At 40.4% G+C, this 18,742-nt stretch overlaps 1 protein-coding gene across 6 annotated transcripts in view; it reads left to right on the forward strand.

Annotated features, from left to right (window-relative positions):
- Positions 1 to 17,434, forward strand: part of PANK1 (pantothenate kinase 1) — a 50,354-nt gene extending 32,920 nt beyond the window's left edge. For 2 of the 6 annotated variants that reach the window (XM_036336655.1, XM_036336658.1), the window contains exons 3-7: positions 848 to 1,101; positions 5,885 to 6,061; positions 6,560 to 6,683; positions 11,776 to 11,901; positions 15,843 to 17,434. In XM_036336655.1, the coding sequence (XP_036192548.1) occupies positions 848 to 1,101; positions 5,885 to 6,061; positions 6,560 to 6,683; positions 11,776 to 11,901; positions 15,843 to 15,902 (741 nt within the window). In that variant the 3' untranslated portion in view covers positions 15,903 to 17,434. The remainder of the gene's footprint in view (positions 1 to 847; positions 1,102 to 5,884; positions 6,062 to 6,559; positions 6,684 to 11,775; positions 11,902 to 15,842) is intronic. The other 4 variants (XM_036336659.1, XM_036336660.1, XM_036336656.1 and 1 more) reach the window with 3 other exon arrangements.
- The last annotated feature ends 1,308 nt before the right edge of the window (positions 17,435 to 18,742 follow it).

An 18,742-nucleotide genomic window follows, 5' to 3' on the forward strand; every position in this document is an offset into this window, starting at 1 on the left:
TCAAAGCCAGGCCTGCCTACCTGTAAAGCCAGGCCTGAGAAAATGGGAATTGGACTTTGTGGGCTCAGGAGATTATCCCCCACTTCCAGGCTCAGCGTGCCACCCTCGGGACCTCAAGTCCTGCCAATGAAGTGTAGGATTCTTGCTGCTTTCGGAACATTCTCACCCTCTTCACCTTGGGGGAGAGCTCCTATCTCAGTGGTATGCTCTACTTGTTTCCTGTGGCTGCGGCAACAAGTCATCACCAACTTAGTGTCTTCAGACAACAGGAATCTATTCAGTTGTAGTTCTGGTGGCCAGAATGAATCCAGGGGCTGATTGACAGGACCACACTTCCTGCAGAGGCTTTGGGACAGATGCCATTCCTTGCCTCTTTCAGCTCCTGGTGGCTGCTGGCTTTCCGTGGCTTGTGGTGCAGCTCTCCAATCTCTTCATCTTGGCAAGGCCTTCTCGGTGTCTATCAGACCTTTCCTGAGTGTCTCATTGGAGTCCCATTAGATAACCCAGGATGCAACATCCTTAACTTAATAACATCTGCAAAAAACCCCCTTTTCCATATAGGGTAACATTCACAGGTTCTGAGAATTAGGACATGGACATTATCTTTCAGGGGCCACCCTTCAACCCACACTACACAGTAGCAAGATGCTTTTCTAGCAGCCAGTCAAGCTACCTCCCCTCAGCGCGAACTGCGGGCAGAGAGGAAGTCTGAAGTCTGGCCAAGGCTACTGATCATCAAGATTTACAACTTGGTGTTTCAGTGACACATTTTAAGTCCCCCTAAATGTCTCTGGCACCTCCCCTAAGGCCATGGCAGCCTTTATCACAAGATTTTGTTCTCTTTTAGATCGCAGACCTGCAGCTCCATAAACTGGACGAACTGGATTGTCTGATTCAGGGCCTGCTCTACGTCGACTCCGTCGGCTTCAATGGCAAGCCAGAATGTTACTATTTTGAAAATCCCACAAATCCTGAATTGTGTCAAAAAAAGCCGTACTGCCTTGATAACCCGTACCCTATGCTGCTGGTGAACATGGGCTCAGGGGTCAGCATCCTAGCAGTGTACTCCAAGGACAACTATAAAAGAGTTACAGGGACCAGGTAAATGTGGTGTCACTAGGAAACCTTTTTATACTTAAACCCAGGTCTCTTCCTTGAAGACCAATTTATAAAAACGTTATTTACAGTGAATACATTTTCAAAAGAAAGTTCTTACCCTCTGTCAACCAAAAAGGGTTTATTGGGTACATAATAAGGGTGATTTATATAAAGGTAATAAAACACAGTCCTTGTCCTGTTGGAAACTGATCAGGTTGAGGGAAGAAGGGTCATACACCATCTTGTGGAACCACCTTGGTGCCTAGCTTGGGATGAATTGCTTGAAATAATAGGTCATTGCAACCAGTAAACCAAACTGGATTATAAGGAATGTCTGTTACCCTCAGGTACACGCTCCAGCCGAAAACTGGATTAGTCGGCATACCTCGCAGGGAATTTTGGAATGTAATAGACAGGAAAGCAGCCCTGTCACCACAGTTGGGTAGAGTGCCTTGTTTTTTAGTGCATACAGCTTACATACCCAAGGGTAGATGGCTCAGCCTTCATATATATATATATATATATATATATATATATATATATATGTAAATTTCAGAGAGGAAGGGAGACGGAGAGATAGAAGCATCAATGATGAGAGAGAGTCATTGATTGGCTGCCTCCTGTATGCCCCCTGCGGGGATCGAGCCTGCAACCCAGGCATGTGCCCTTGACCAGAATCGAACACGGGACCCTTCAGTCCACAGGCCGATCCTCTGTCCACTGAGCCAACCCGGCTAGGGCTCAGCTTCTTCTTAATGGGAATTCAACCTGGGAAAAGGATCTGGGGTCAGAAACCTGAGATTCTGGCAGAAACAAAATTAAATAAGGTTTTTCTTCTAAGAGAAGAATTTGGTATGAATGTTGCTCCAAGTTATTGGACCACAGAACCCATTTTTGGAGGAACAACTTAAGGAACTAGTGCTGTATGAAATATGGTTTGGGACATGATATTGAAACCATTGTTTTTGATGGATGAAGATAGCGTGTAACTTCTCTGGGCCTCAGTTATCCTCATTTGTACCGTGAAGGGAGTTGTTTCTTAGAGAGTTTGTACAGGCTTTTCCAGTCCTGGAATTCTGCAGTATTATTCACCCATTAGGACGAGAGCACTGCTTTCTACACCATTTCCATGACTTGTGATGGATCTATAAAAATCAGTGGTTCTCATTGGGGAAAGGAAGATTAATGCCCCAAGGGCATCTTGGCAATTTCTAGAGACTTTTTTTTAGTTTTCCCAATGGAGGTGGGATACTACTGGCAACTAGTGGCTAGGGGTTAGGGGGCTCCCTACAACAAAAAAGAAAAAAGTACTAAGCCCTAAGAATCAGTAGTGCTGGTGTTGAGAAACCCTGCCTTACACACACACGCACGTGAACACACACACACACACACACACACTAGTACATACATGTTCTGACTGAATTCTGCTTTTGTCCAGAACATAGGTTTTGGTGTGTAAGTTAGTTGCCGCTAGGCATACATTTTCTAGCTGAGAATACAGAACTAAGCCTTCCTGCCTCCACAATAATCACACTGACCCCAGGGCCTCAGTAGGACTGTCAGGCCCATTAGAGGCAAATGAATATTTCAGCTGAGCTGGTTTTACCTCAGAGTGATTTTCTGACAAAGGCACAATTCTCCTTTTTTTTTAAAAAAAATATATTTTATTGATTTTTTATAGAGAGGAAGGGAGAGGGATAGAGAGTTAGGAACATCGATGAGAGAGAAACATCGATCAGCTGCCTCCTGCACACCCGCCACTGGGGATGTGCCCGCAGCCAAGATACATGCCCTTGACTGGAATCGAACCTGGGACCCTTCAGTCCGCAGGCTGACACTCTATCCACTGAGCCAAACCGGTCAGGGCGAAGGCACAATTCTTAAGAAACTACAGACTTCCTCCCAGGAGTTGTTGACTCCTAAGGTAACAACAAGCTAAACATTCTCCACAATTAGAGATATTTATAAAATATTGTTGATTAACACTTAAATTCATGAATTACAGGTAAACTTCCTCAAACTTGGGACATCCAGGGACTTGGGGGTCATCTTCTTGAATAGCTACTAATGAAGTAATGGTGGTGCCTGCCTTCTAGTCCATGTGTAATAATGCCTGTAAATTTCAGTTACTGGTAAATGCTCCATTAATGACCAGCGCTTTGCAATCATCAGCAAATCCCGCCTGGATGTCCAAGCTTAGCTACAAGCTCTCTCTAACCAGTCATTGTGGGAATGGCTACAGGAGAATGAATGTTAATAAACAGCCCTCCCAGGGGCTGCCACAGGTAGGGCAGGCGAATGAAACACCAGTCTGGGTCTCAGATCCTTCTTGTCCAACCAGAGTTGTTATACCAATGTTTTCTTTTGATCCAAGTTAGGAAGCCACTGATATAAACAATTGTGGTCAGCAGTGACCATCAGTGTGTGGAACAGATTTTGGCAGTCATTGATCTAAGCAAATGTTGTGAGCCGATAGCTGTAATTCCAGGTTGTTTTACTATCCTATTTCCTCATTAAGCATTTTTATTTTTAGGAAGTCACGTCATTACAGAATAACAGTTTTATTTTAAATATGCTTTCTAATGGTTTGCTTCAGTGTTCTGTGCAGTCTAATGCATCTTAAATTAGGTAGCCAATGTGTTTTTTTCTATCGACACATTCCAATTTTACTATTGGAGTCAGTGAAAAGCCAAAACCGCAGGACTTTACAATTGACATTGTTAGAATTTGTGGCCTATTAAAAGAGGAATGTAAAGAATTTTGAAACTTCTGTGAAAGTTGTAGTGCTGCTTATCTCATTATTCTGGAATCTATTTTAAGAGCACAAGCACTCGGTAATTGAAGGTTTCTTCTACTTTTCCCTAAAATCTCTTACTTTCAAGGTTGCTTGTTTTTGTGTGTTTTTTTTTAAAAATCAACAGCTGTTTCTAGCGATATGTTTTTGTCTATCCTTTGCTGAGAGTCTTATTGTGTGCCTGCTGAAACAACCAGATGTGTCACTATGAACAAGAGAATCACTTGATTAAGTAACGTTTAGCAGGCTGGGGATATTAATAAAGTGCTCTTCTACGACTGTGCATTCTTCCCTGCTATCTGCAGTGTGCCAGCTGTGCAAACGCATGCTCGCTTCCCCATTCAGCTCCGAGTCTTGTCTGGAGTCACCTGTCATTTCCCAGTCATACAAAGCACTTGTTCTCTTTCACTCATACCAACACATCAGTTGATGAGTTGCCTTCTTTCTAAGTCAGCCAGTAACTTCAGTTGCCTATGTTTGGAGTAGGTTGTTGAATGCCTTGATGAATACCAGTCTCTGATGTTCAAAGAAAGGTTGTATCGATGAAAGATAAAGCTAAAAAGAAATAGGAGCAAACACTTAATATATGCAGAGAGAAAACAAGACAAATCCATCGGGCAAGCAAAAAAACCCCAAAACAAAACAAAACAACCAAAAAAACAGTGTTCCCATTAAAACACAGTAGCTTTGCAGGTTAGACTGAAACTGACACCAGAGCATAACCCGCCATGTTAAATGTAAATAAAGGTAAACTTTCTCAGAGGAAATCCAAAATTTCCACTGTGACTGGGTTGTCAAGGCAACAGTGTCCATGGAGCTCTTTATATCCTGATGGCACTGCACCTACAGTTGGATAGCTGCCACTGCTGGTGCCTAGCTACAGCTTTTCCATGAGGACCCTTAATTTTCATCCAGTATGTATTTTTCTAAGAATCAGTAGTTATAAAATACTACATACAGTTTGCGTTAGCTGTGATTTAAAGTGCCTATCTACAGTCTGATACCTCCTGGTTAGTAGTTATGGACAGTAAATTTACAGTACCCTAAGTTTTCTTATTTCAAATTTAAGTTAGAAATAACCTTAATCTCAACCTGAATTTTCTTTTAGAAGCTAGTATCCAAACACATAAGGGGTTTCCAGGGCTAACAGCTCTTGGAGCTTCAGGACAAATTGATGTGAGCAATTAACTCTTCACCTTTAGCATTCTGTGAGGTGAATAGGGAGTAATACTCACGGCCATGTCAGTGCTCCTTGTGCTACCTGGAGTTCACTAGTCAGCTCTACTTTGAATCTGCTGTTTTTTCCCTCAGGTAACTTTGTTATTAACACACTATTTTAGCACATAGTTTGAGCTTTGGAACCATTTTGTGCCCTCCCCCCCGCCCCCCTTTTTTTAAAACTAGTTTTGACTCTTGGTGGTAAGTAAAATATTAAAAACTTTTTCCAGAGTCTCCTAGAAACAAATATAATATGAGATCAACTAGTGGCTTCCTTTCAGAAATTTCCAAGGAGGTTACATGAGATGATCTCAGCTAGAGTCAAGCGAGGTCAGGTGAAAGGTACAGCTTTGGGGCTGGCTGTTCCTGCCTGAGTACCAGCTCATATTTGCCATCAGAGTTTGGCTCCATTATTTCTCTGCTAGTTATCTACTACTTTCAGACCACCCAAATAAAAGCAATCGATTTGGCTTCCTTTTATAGGTGGGGAGATTGAGACATTAGTGGCTAAGGTGAAGGTCTCACAACAGAAATCAGTGAGAATTCCTCTGGTTTTGCTCTTGAATTCAGGGACAAGTTTCCCTTGATGTTTCTTTTCTTCTTTTTTTATTCAGTCCACCCTAAAGCTCTTTTGTACCCTAGCACTTTCATGCAAGTGCCTCTTTGTTTTTCTTCTGTTTTTATTAACCTATATTAGTGGTCTTGATGTCGTTGGGGAGTTGGATGGGCATATCTTTAAGTAAAATTTAAAAATAAACATTATTGTTCCTTCAGTCTTGGAGGTGGAACATTCCTAGGTCTATGTTGCTTGCTGACTGGTTGTGAGACCTTTGAAGAAGCTATGGAAATGGCAGCTAAAGGCGACAGCACCAATGTTGATAAGCTGGTGAAGGACATTTACGGAGGAGACTATGAGCGATTTGGCCTTCAAGGATCTGCTGTAGCATCAAGGTAGAGACGAAGTGGCTAGGAACAGTCATGATTAAACACAAGGCAACCTCTCCACCCTGGCTATTCATTTAGTTAATTTTAAATATTTTAACCCACCAGGTGCAACTACCTATGGGATTGGAGTTCAGATTTGATCTCCTGCCCGTCATGATGCACCAAGATGTTTAGCTCTTGATGCTTGTGCTTAAAATAGGGCAGCTTTGAAAGAAGGTTCTGGAAAATGGCAACAGTTTCCTGTTTCATTCTTGTCCAGATATCTAGAGGCATAAAAAAAAAAAAAATTCTCCCCCATTAATAGCCATGCCATTTTGTTCCTATTAAGAAAAGGGCAGCCAACCATTCATATTGTAATCTTGTCTGCTTGTAAACCATGGCAGCGAAATCAGGTCATTTGAGTTTGAGCAGAGTTATTCATACAGCTTGCCACAGTACTTTGGTGGAAGCATGGGGTCTGCCTGAGGATGATTTTGAACACTCTCGCTAATATTTCCAACGTAGCTTTGGCAACATGATGAGTAAAGAAAAGCGAGAGTCCATCAGCAAGGAAGACCTCGCCCGAGCCACGCTGGTCACCATCACCAACAACATTGGTTCCATTGCTCGGATGTGTGCACTGAATGAGGTAAGGCCTTCACCTGGGGAAGCCATGTGTCATTCATATACATCACCTTTGGCAGTGCAATGACTATTGACCCTTACAAATTACAGTCTTCGAGAAACCTGTCCTTTGTTGTACTCACACCTTGTAGAACTAGAAGGGTATATGTTGGGGGAGGGGGGGAGGACAAAAGAATATGTGTTTTATTTTTAAGTAGGCATTGGATGATAACAAAACCATCCATGGGAGAAACATGGTAAAATGACAAACCATGCCTTAGCCTCTCTACCCATCATTAGTACCGTGTACCTACTGAAGTGTGAGGAAAAGCTCTGTGCACCCTTGCAAATATTCGTGGGTAAAGCGTTCCACTTGCAATATTTGATATTCTCTCTGCTTTCAGCTTCTTTACAGTGTTGCCTTGTGGCATGGAGTTCAAGCAGCATTGTACAGGGCTATCAAAGCACAGAGAGCTTGCTACAGCTAAGGCCAGCCAGAGCCCCAGGCACAGGAAGAGGTAGAGCTGGTCACAGACAAAATGTACAAAATATTGTAAATTTCCTTTGGGGAAAAATAAGGAACCTTTTTTCTGAAATATAAGATGTGTAAAGTGGACTGGCTTTTACTGAGCAGTGTTAGGAAGAACAAGAAAGGGGGGTTGGGCATGGAACAGGTAATAGGAGAAGTATTAAATAATCATAGTAGCATCAGTAATAGAGTTTCTTAAAGTATAATTTTTATTTTTTTTAATCCTCACCCAAGGATATTTTTTGATTGATTTTTTTTTAGAGAGAGTGGAAGAGAGAGGGAAAGACAGAGAGAAATATTGGTGTGAGAGAAACACATCGATTGGTTGCCTCCTGCACGAGCTCCGATCAGGGCCTGGGCCAGGGAGGAGCCTGCAACCAAGGTACACTCCCTTGACCAGTATCAAACCCGGGACCCTTTGGTTCACAGGTCGATGCTCTACCCACTGAGTCAAACTGGCTTGGTCTAAAATATGATTTTTAATAAATATGACATACATACAGAAGCAGGTTCAAATCATAAGTGTATAGCCTGTTGAATTATCACACACACCTGCACAGTCACCACTCAGGTTAAAAAATAGAACATTACAAGTACTGCAGAAACCCCCTCTAGTCCCCATTGAATAGTGGAGTGTTAACCAGGGTGTGAGGCTGCCTCTATGCCAGTTAGGGGCCAGCCCTGCCTTTGATCTCTGGGGTTACAAGAGACACCCTCCTTTCACCATATTGAGTAGAATATGCCACTGGCCAGTTGGTCAGGTTCATGGTTTTTTGTGAGTCCCCATTTCAGATGGATATTAAATGCAAAGCTGATATTCCGATGAAAGAATGTTTTCGGGAGTCATGCCTTTTCAAAGTCCACTTTGGTCATGGGATTCACTGGAACAGAGAATTTTTTTTTTTTATATTAACCTTTAAAGAGAGTTTTTCCAAGGAGCCAAACAAGCCCTAAGACCAATCTGTGTGTAGTTGGCTGCACTCATAGACTCTCAAAGGTCAATTCAATGGGAAGAGAGCAATGGATGCCCTTTCCCCTGCTTTCCTCAGAGCTTGAGTGAGCCAGCAGGTTTTTTCACAGGTAGTGTAATCACTCTAGACTAGAGGGAGGACAACTGATTTTATTTTCAACTTCTGATTTCAGTTTCAGTTTATTTTAAAACCATAGCAAAAGAGGCTGTTTGAAAGTGTCACACACTCGTCTGAGAAACTGTTTTAGAAGTTTCTGTGGAGTTGAATGAATGAGAGGCACCGCCGACCGCCTCAGGCAAGGGCTCTGCTAGCTGATGTCCTGCCAGGGCAGGCTCCCTGTGGACACACCACGTGCCCCGTGAGAGCAGCGATGCAAGTTCTTCTGTTATGGTTTTGCTCCCCGGAATCACTGATGGGAGAATATTTGATTTCAACCACATGCACTAAATCTAAATTACTTTTGCTGTGGTTATTGGAAAGCCATGACATTTTCCATCCTCTTAAAGTATTTTCAGTCATTTTATTGAAGAGACAATAATGCAAACACGTAATACAGAATTCTGAGACACCAGGTGGGTATTCGGGGAAGGGTGTCACCATGTCCACACTGACCCTCAGTGTTAATCTCACTAAGGCAGCCATTTGTTTTAGTTTAGTTTTGTGTGTTTTTTAACTCTATATTGTATGTAATATAGGACAAACATATCTTTTGAAAGGTAGCAAGCTCCATATAACATTCTTTTTTTAACAACAGTTTTATTGCGATAGAATCACATGCTACGCCCATGCCATTCACGTTGTACATACTGTTCTACATCCTTCTTCAGTTGTTTATCCACCTTTTAGTATAAAATTGGTGAAGATACAGAAAGGAGGGAGGAATAATAAAGAACCTCCATGTAGCCATCAACTCAGTCCCAACAGTTAAGACTTTGCCATACATGTTTCACCTATATCTTTTCTTCCTCTTCCTCTCTTTTTTGCTAAAATAATAGAAAGCAAACCCCAGACATTATCAGTCTAACCTACATACTTCAATATACACTCCAGGAAATGTTGCTTCTTGCTTTTTTACATGATAATACATCTTGAGCTTGTTCATATATTTATTTTATTTTATTTTATTATTTTTTTTAAAATATGTTTTATTGATTTTTTACAGAGAGGAAGGGAGAGAGATAGAGAGTTAGAAACATCGATGAGAGAGAAACACCAATCAGCTGCCTCCTGCACATCTCCTACTAGGGATGTGCCCGCAACCCAGGTACATGCCCTTGACCGGAATCGAACCTGGGACCTTTCAGTCCGCAGGCCGACGCTCTATCCACTGAGCCAAACCGGTTTCGGCGAGATTGTTCATATATTTATAATTGCTTCATTTTTTTTGTTTGTTTTTATCCTTACTGGATGATGTTTTTCCATTGATTTTTAGAGAGAGTGTAGGGGGAGAGACACAGAGAGAGAATCATAGATGTGAGAGAGACACATCAATGGGTGCCTCCTGCACAGGGATCAAGCCTACAACTGAGGTACATGCTCTTTTCTGGAATCGAACCAGGGACCATTCAGTCTGCAGGCTGGTGCTCTATCCACTGAGCTAAACCTGCTAAGGCTGCTTCATTTTATTAATGGCCATATAGCATCCTAACATGTAGATATGCTATTCTAGATTTGGTCATTTTCCTAATGATATAATGATATTTAGGGTTTTCTAGACCTTGCCACTATTAAAAAATTGTTTTTTACATATACACATACACACCATTTTGCATACATGGAATTATAACTATAGGATAAATTCCTAGAAGGGAAATTGCCAAGTCAAGAATGTGTTGACTGTAATTTTGACAGATAGAGTTGGTTCTAATTAATTTCCCATCAGCAGAGTTTGTTTCTCCACAGAGAGTCATTAAATCTTTTTATTTTTTCCAATGTAATAGATAAGAAAAGAAATGCTACCTTATTTTGGTTTCAAAATTGTATTTTATTATGTGAGGCTGAGCATTTTACAAATCTATTTAATAGCCCTGAAGGAGAACTCATTACTGTTCACACATTTTTCTAGTGGATGGTTGGTCTTCTTTTCTTATTAATCTGAAGGAAAATAATACATTTTATGTTATATGTACTAAAAATATTTTCTGATTATTGCTTTCCATTTGGGTTAGTTAATGGTAATGTTTTTCTCCAGAATAAGTATTTGATTTTTTTTAAGTAAATGTGTCTTTTTCATGAATTATGGGTATTACACCTTAACTACTTAAGCATTATTTTTATTGTGATATATTTCAGAGACAAAGGAAGAGGGGGAGAGAGATAGAAACATCAATGATGAGAATGAATCATTGATCGGCTGCCTTCTGCACGCCCCCTACTGGGGATCGTGCCTGCAACCTGGGCATATGCCCTTGACTGGGATTGAACCTGGGACCCTTTAGTCCACAGGCCAACACTCTATCCACTAAGCCAAACCATCTAGGGCTTCTTTCTCTTTTTTAAAATTTAACATATCTCTCACCCACCTGAAATTTGTTTGAAACAGGGAATGTCCATCAGCTTTTAATGCCACTTCTATTCCTTCTGCTTTCTACCTGAGTAAAGCAGGACTGGGGTTTTAAGCGATTGACTCCCTCGTTTGGGGGGAAGGTGAAACTCCTAAATTTAATTAAATTCCTCTTTAATCTGAGTTTCTTATTTTGAGTGTTCCTTGCCACCTCTCAGTCTGGGTGGTTTGTGGCTACAGTTCTTATTTGTGGAAATTTATTAATACCACCTCCCGTCCCTCTACTCATGGAAATTTCTCACAGTGGTTAATGGGTTAATGAAGATGCATGGTTAAAACTCAAGACGGTTAAAAGGTGATGTTCCCAGACCCTGGTACTCTTCATAGACTGAACAGAAAATAATGCCAGCTTCCAAGCTCTCTTCCCTTTGATATGAGTGACCATAGCAACTGGCTCTGGGAGTGAGTGAGTGGTGAGCAGCCTCTGCATGGGAGACAGGCCGAGCTCAGTGCTGTGTGTTGTTCAGAATGCAAGTCTGTATCCATGACAACAAAAATACATAAATGTATTTTTTGTTACCATCTCTTAACCCCCATGTTGACCAAACAGGATATTCTAAAAGTAGTAAGTAGTGTTTCTTTTTGGATTCCCTGTGTTAGGCACAGAGGGAACTGAGCAAATACATGAGATGAATAACCCATGCCATGGCCATTTTACGTATGAGTTGCTTATAATAATATTTTATGGTCAGAAATTTGGAGGATTGAAGGAATGCAATAGCAAATGTAGCTGAAATTGAGCACCAGTTACAATTTTATATATGAGTGTTGGCAGCTGGGTTTCATATCAGAGTTAAGGCAACCTAACATGACGGCAAATTAGCCCAATGTCAGTCTCTGCCTAGTCCAAGCAAAATCTCACCGTCTTGTTCTTGTGGATTCTCCTTTGAGGTCTGCTCAAAGTCATCTTGGAAATGCTGGAATAATTCCATTTTTAATAAAAATGTATTCTGTGAGGTTCTGGGATCACAGTGATGTATGGAACATTAGGTTTTTGCTAAATGCTATTTATGTCATGGTTCAACTGTGTTTTTTTTTCTTTTTCCCCCCTCAGAATATCGACAGAGTTGTGTTTGTTGGGAATTTTCTCAGAATCAATATGGTTTCCATGAAGCTGCTAGCGTATGCCATGGATTTTTGGTCCAAGGGACAGCTGAAAGCTCTGTTTTTGGAACATGAGGTAGGTTGAGCTTGCATGGGCTTCATTGTACGATGTGAACGTTTTTTGGTTGACATAGCATGAGTGGGTCCCTTCGTTTGTATTTATGCAGAGGATAATGAAGAACAATATACAAAATGGAAGTTCTCTTATCCAACAATCAGGACTGGTAGTTGTTTAATAAAAATAAAAATCAGTTAAAATGCATAGTCATTAAAAAAATATCTCCCTACTTTAACCATTTTAAGAGAAATGCATACATGTTCCTTTGTGCACCAATTTTTTTATGTCAGACCAAGGCCTATTTTTGAGCATGAGTTCTGCTGATTGGAGCTCTGTAATTATCCTGTTCTTTTATATTATGCACCTTTGATGTCTGGTTTGTTTCTTTAAAGTGGATCAAGAAGTTAAAGACACTTATAATGCAATTTGGTTCTAGAATTGTAGATTTTCCCCTCCATCTTTCATATGTGACACCCACCTAAATAGCAATGTTTGTGACTAGCTTTTTTGACCTTTGTTTTGTTTTGGTTCCAATTTTGTTAAGATATAATTGACATATATCACCGTATAAGTTTTATATATAAAGCATAAAGATTGGATATATGTATAATTGCAAAATATTACCAGTTTAGTTATCATTCATCACCACACATTTTTAAAGATTATTTTAACTTGTGATGAGAAATTTTAAGAATTACTCATTTAGTGCCCAGCCAGCATGGCTCAGTGGTTGAGCATGGACCTATGAACCAGTAGGTCACAGTTAGATTACCAGTTGGGGCACAGCCTGGGTTGCGGGCTTGATCCCCAGTGTGGCGTGCAGGAGGCAGCCAATCAATGATTCTCATCATTGATGTTTATCTTTCTCTCCCTCTCCCTTCCTCTCTGAAATAAATAAAAATATATTTTAAAAAAGGAAAAAGATTTACTCACTTAGCACCTTTCAGTATTAACTGCCTTTTTCCAGTCATTTTCAACAATTTAACTAGATTTTTATAGAAGTGACCATTTTATACTCCTTTTATTATTTGCGTTTGTGTATAGTTAAATTAGATTATTACACCAACAGTCAAACTGTCATAAACAAATTTGTGGGAAAAACACAACGGACTTTTGGTAAGTAAATAGCCAGCTGGTGAGAAAACAAGTGTTTGGCCAGTGAGAGTAGCTTCATGGCCTTGAGCGGTTGGTGTACCAGGACATAAGCAGTCTGTTTACAGAGGAAACGAAGAGCCGCAGTTAATTCAGAGCCCCTTACATCAAGTTTCTACACTAGTACAAACCAGAGATTTCTGAGAGTGAGTGAGGGGCACTCCTCTCTTGCTACAGCACTGAAGTTCAGTACTATAAAGAGCAACTATTTATCACAGGAGGTACCTAAGTCCAAGGGAATATTGCAGAAAAAATACTGAGAACTGGTATAAATTTCGGTCGCTGAACTGAATTATTTATTTGAAAAGTTGCTGATGCATTTGTAAGTTCTTTAGAGCTGAGCCCATAGTTTGCTTCTATTAAAGCATAAAACAGCCCTAGCCAGCTTGGCTCAGTGGATAGAGCATCAGCCTGCGGACTGAAGGGTTCCAGGTTCGATTCCAGCCGAGGGCACATGCCTGGGTTTCAGGCTTGAACCCCAGTAGGGGGTGTGCAGGAGGCAGCTGATCAATGATTCTCTCTCATCATTGATGTTTCTATCTCTTTCTCCTCCCTTCCTCTCTGAAATCAATAAAGAAATATATTTTTTTAAAAAAAGAGCATAAAACAAAAGGAACTTAAATACTAAATAGTTAAGGCCCAATGATTGAAATTAATGCTATAGGAAGCCCCCCCCCTTTAAAATGTTTTTTATCCCCCCCCTTTTTTTAATATATTTTATTGAGTTTTTACAGAGAGGAAAGGAGAGAGATAGAGAGTCAGAAACATTGAAGAGAGAGAAACATCGACCAGCTGCCTCATGCACACTCCCCACTGGGGATGTGCCCGCAACCAAGGTACATGCCCCTGACCGGAATCGAACCTGGGACCCCTCAGTCCGCAGGCCAACGCTCTATCCACTGAGCCAAACCGGTTTCGGCCCCCTCTTTTTTTTTAAAAAGCACACTTAACGTATGAAATGATATAACTTTGGAGGCGGGGGCGAGGGTGATGGGAATGGAGTCCCAGAATTTTCCCTTTCCCTTTCCCAGATAGAGCAGCTCCCTTTAAAACAAACAAAAAATTTTTTTAAATTGATTTCAGAGAAGAAGGTAGAGGGAGAGAGAGATAGAAACATCAATGATGAGAAAGAATCATTGATCGGCTGACTCCTGCACGCCCCCTACTGGGGATCAAGCCTGCAAACTCAGGCATGTACCCTTGATCAGAATTGAACCTGGGACCCTTCAGTCCGCAGGCCAACGCTCTATCCACTGAGCAAAACTAGGTAGGGTGAGCAGCTCCCTTTTTTATCTGCTTATATATTGATTTCCACATAGATTTTGTCTGAAAAAGAAAAAATCACCTCAGCTTTAAAAATAATTAAAAATGAAAACCACTGTTCTAGTCCAGCTAGTGTTGCCATATTTGGCCATTAAAAATACAGGACACGGTTATTTTATCCAGCATTTATCTGGCAACCCTGAGTGCAGGTTCTCTTGGACTAAAGCAGAAAACAAACCTGGAAGCCACCAGGGATTAAAAGCCATCTATCTACAAAGCCACACTGGTGGTCAGATAGGGAACGCGAGCCAACGTTTTGGGGAAATCCACTTGTCTGGGTAAAAATGCATGTCACTTTGTACAACAATAGGCCTCTGTGCACGATGGCTTTGGTTTGTTACTGTGTATCACGCATAACGCAAGCCTCTATAGCTAATGAAACTGGGATGATTTTATAACCCTGTTTAGGTATCAGAAAATTCTCTACATTCTTAAGTTCACTCTGGCTTAGGCAGGCCTTCCTATGGAGAGAGAACTTTTGGGGGAGCACTGCCTGGTAGGGGGGCTTTCCTGCCCTGCCTTAAGTGGCGTCACTCACAGTCTCTCAGTTTGTATTAGTGAGCATTTCCCAAGAGAAAGTAGTCTAGCAGAGCAGTTAAGACCACAGCCTCTTCGTGACGGGGAGACCTTAGCCAGCGACTACCTCTCCATCTCTGCGTTAGCACTTGTGAAGTGGGGTGTAATGGTACGTCTCCTAAAGTTACTGTGCAGATTAAATGACTACGTCCATGTAAAGTGCTTAGAACAATGAGTGAGTCCTCAATAAGTGTTAGCTGGCGACCGGCAGCAGAGGCAAAGATCCTGCCGTGCATACAGCGTTCTGGCATTTTGGCATGTGCTTCTGCAGTAGCTGATGAGTCAGGCATACACCAGAGGAGTGGGAGTCTCCTCCCTTTTGGAAATAAGTTTCTCTAAAAGTTTCCATTTTTCAGTTTCTGTCATTTTCACAGAAACATGGGGCTCTTTTTTTTTTTTTTTTTTTTTTTAACAGATGAGCAAAGTGAAACTGGGCTGATTTAGCTGCCTTTCCAAGATCTACTGAGGGAAGCAGTGGGATATTACAGCTTTGAAGTCAGATAGATTTGAGGGTGAGCCCAGGCACATGTCATGTGATCCTGCTAGGGTAATTTACTTGATTACCTTCCCTTTCTCATCTGTGAAATGGGCGTAATCATAAAAATGTTGGCATGGCAAGAATGAAAAGTGAAATACTAACAATACACAGCCCTCTGTAACACACACTGCGTGCCATTTTTCTAAACATTTTACATCAACTTATTTAATATGTATAATAAGCCAATATCCAATACATTTTATTATTATTATTAATTATTATTATTTACTTCACCATGTTTCATAGCAGAGTTAAGGTTTTAAATTTCTCTTACAACGTTAGGGGGCAGCAATCCTAAGGTTATTAACAGCAATAGGTATTTGTGGCTAAGTTCAGAGGTAATCATACTGCTTTCCCATTGTTTTTGTAGGGTTACTTTGGAGCTGTTGGGGCACTGTTGGAACTATTCAAAGTGACTGATGACCAGTAGAGAGGAGCCCTAGGTGATGGAACAGCCTTACATGAGAACAGTGACCTGGGAACCGCTGCTGGAGAAGGTGAAAGCCGCCGTGAGACGAAAGCCAAGCCATCCACGGCAGACACACCTGCTGGATTTGTAAATAATTTAAAATCCTTCTAGCTGATCTTTTACTCTTGGGTTTTGAGTTTATGATTCAAAATGGGGAATACAAGAGTTTTTTCTGTATACTGTATTTTTAAGAAGAAGAAAAAAACAAAACACCATTTTGTGCAGTGTGGCCAAACCTACCAATTTTAGGCATTAACCTTTGTAAAGTTATATTATGTTTAAAAGAAGGACCTGAAATGTAAGTGTTGTTGATACTTCTTCTGGGGTTTACTGATCAGTGTGGTAATTTTGAGTTCGTTTAGTAATTACTCTAGGAGATTTTACCTTTACTTATATTTTTCATGACGTTTCATGATTTGCTGTTTGGTTTCAAATGAAACTACCAATCTGGCATGTTTTACTGTGAACACTATTTTGTTTGTCTGTTTGCCTTTTATTGTCTTGTTTTCTCTGTTTGAAATGTCTTATGGAAAAAGAGTCTTTGCCCCCGTTTCTGTCCTCAGATGACTCCCCCTCCCCACCAGATCTTCCTGTGCTGTATTTGTTCATATTAATCAAGGTGCTGTCCAACTCAATACAAAGTTAAACACGAGACTAAAGCTCTCAAAAGTGCCCTCGCAGGGGATACTCTGAAAGTGTAAATGAATTTAAGGAGTCTGGCAAAAGTTGAAAATTATGCAATTTTGTCATACACAGTGTCTTGTTGGATTTATTTTATGTTAGGTTATATTAAATGGGAATATTCTATGACGAAATGTCCTCAGCCATGCACAAAGTACCAATGGCAGCAAATCCTTGTGCAGGACATTAAAATGTTTAGGACAGCGTCTCCCAGTAGATGAACTGTTCACATTGTGAGGGTTAAAGAGAAGTCGCGTTTGAGGTGTCAGGTAGTAATATCTTTTTTTTTGGTACATGTATATACCTAGGAACTTTGTAGCAAGTCATCTTAAATAATAAGAAAGTTTTTCATTTGGAGTCTTTTCAACTAAAAACTATTTCAATCTCCGTTTCTAAAATTAAAAAAATTATGATACTGATCTCTATGTATAGTTTTTCTTTTTAAAAGACATCATTGGGACTGATGGGTAACTTTCAAATCTGAATCTTAGGTGATCATTGAAATCCATGAGATCTAATGAGTTAGAACGAATTCATTTTTGGAATTGAGCATTTTGTTGAAGGGGATTTGGTAAGGGCTGGACATTGCTCTATGAGGAATCTTTCCTTCTCTGCATTCTGAGCAGCGTCTTTAATTTCCATATCGTCAATTCTTGAAGAAGTTGATGTTAATTGAAATACTCACCTGTCTGGTTGAAATAAAGCCCGTTTCTGTTGTGATGTTTTTATTTTTAGTGTATCTGTTATTTTCATTTCCTGACCTTTATGTTCATATTATCTGCTTCTGTACCATAAAATGAATGTGTTGTGTTTTTTGCTGCTCTACATTTCATAATTTGAAGCTGTCACACAAGTGTGGTAAAAGTCTAAAACACTGTGTCTTCCATTGAAGCTGTAGCTCTATGCAGGAATTGTACTTTAAAAAAAGTTTTCTTATATATAATTAACTCCTTATTCCCCAAATATCACTACTATATTTTGGTAATTCCAAAAGAGTTTCAGGATTCAGTCATAAATACATTTGATTAACTTCCACCTGGCTTTTAGAAATTTAAACAGCTAAGATGTCCTTGAAAGAGACAAGTGTAAGAAAACTACATATCACCTATGATAGTGCCTTTTTTGATCTTTTCTACCATTCCTACTCTCATCTGTCAGGGAATAGCACACCTTGGATCATGGTTCTGCAAAAGAAATTGGGGCAAGTTGGTGTGACTAAATAATTTTGTTTTCAATTACCTGGAATCACTTGATCTTCCTTACAAATGTTTAAAACATTGGTTTAGCTGAGGAAATAAGTTCATTCTGTTCTACAAATATCAGTTAAATGTTGGCTACAGATAGCCAGCTTCTTTGATACAATGAGGGGCTTGGAGCCTGGGGGTTTTCCCCCTTACTTGAATGACAGGAACTTTCCTTTGGCTCGACGTCAGGAAGAATGAAGAATTTTTAGCTTGAACTATATGATCAGGGGGTCCAGAGCATGGTTTTCTGATTGTGAGACAGCTTCAGTTTGGACCCAGCTCAGCCATTAACTAGCTCTGCAGGCAAGTCACTAAGCCTCACTAAACCCTTGTTTCCTCCCTCATAAAACGGGGGCAAATGGTAGTTCTTACCTCCATATTTAAAGAGATTAGCACAAGGACTGACACATAATAAAAGCTTCGTTAATTTTAGCCATACTGAAAAGAAAATAGATGTTTTAAACTAATGCATTAAATCGGGGATTTTTTTGTTTTTAGCCTGCTGGAATGTGGGGAGCCCATTTTATCAGCGATATGGCACAGACCTCCCCATGTTAGTACAGGTCTATAGCCCTCATTCACAATTCCAAAACCCACACTCTTCACATTTATCTCTCACTTGAGAGAAAAGGTCACTTGAGCATTATTTATCACACTTTGTAGGACCCTTCACATGTCTTGTTGCAAAGCTATTAATGTATTTGATTACACGGTTCTGCCCCAGACACTACTAGGAGTATTAAGTAGTGAACAATTCTGAATTTTGGGATATATCTGGTCCCAGTATTTTGAGATAAAAGGATTGTGGAAATAGAGCTGTATACTTCAGCTTATGTAGTATGCTGAGTCCCTTTGTTGGGAACTGTGGTTACAGGT

The sequence above is a fragment of the Myotis myotis genome, unplaced genomic scaffold, assembly GCF_014108235.1.
Source record: "Myotis myotis isolate mMyoMyo1 unplaced genomic scaffold, mMyoMyo1.p scaffold_m19_p_15, whole genome shotgun sequence".
In the NCBI taxonomy this organism is placed as follows: Eukaryota; Metazoa; Chordata; class Mammalia; order Chiroptera; family Vespertilionidae; genus Myotis; species Myotis myotis.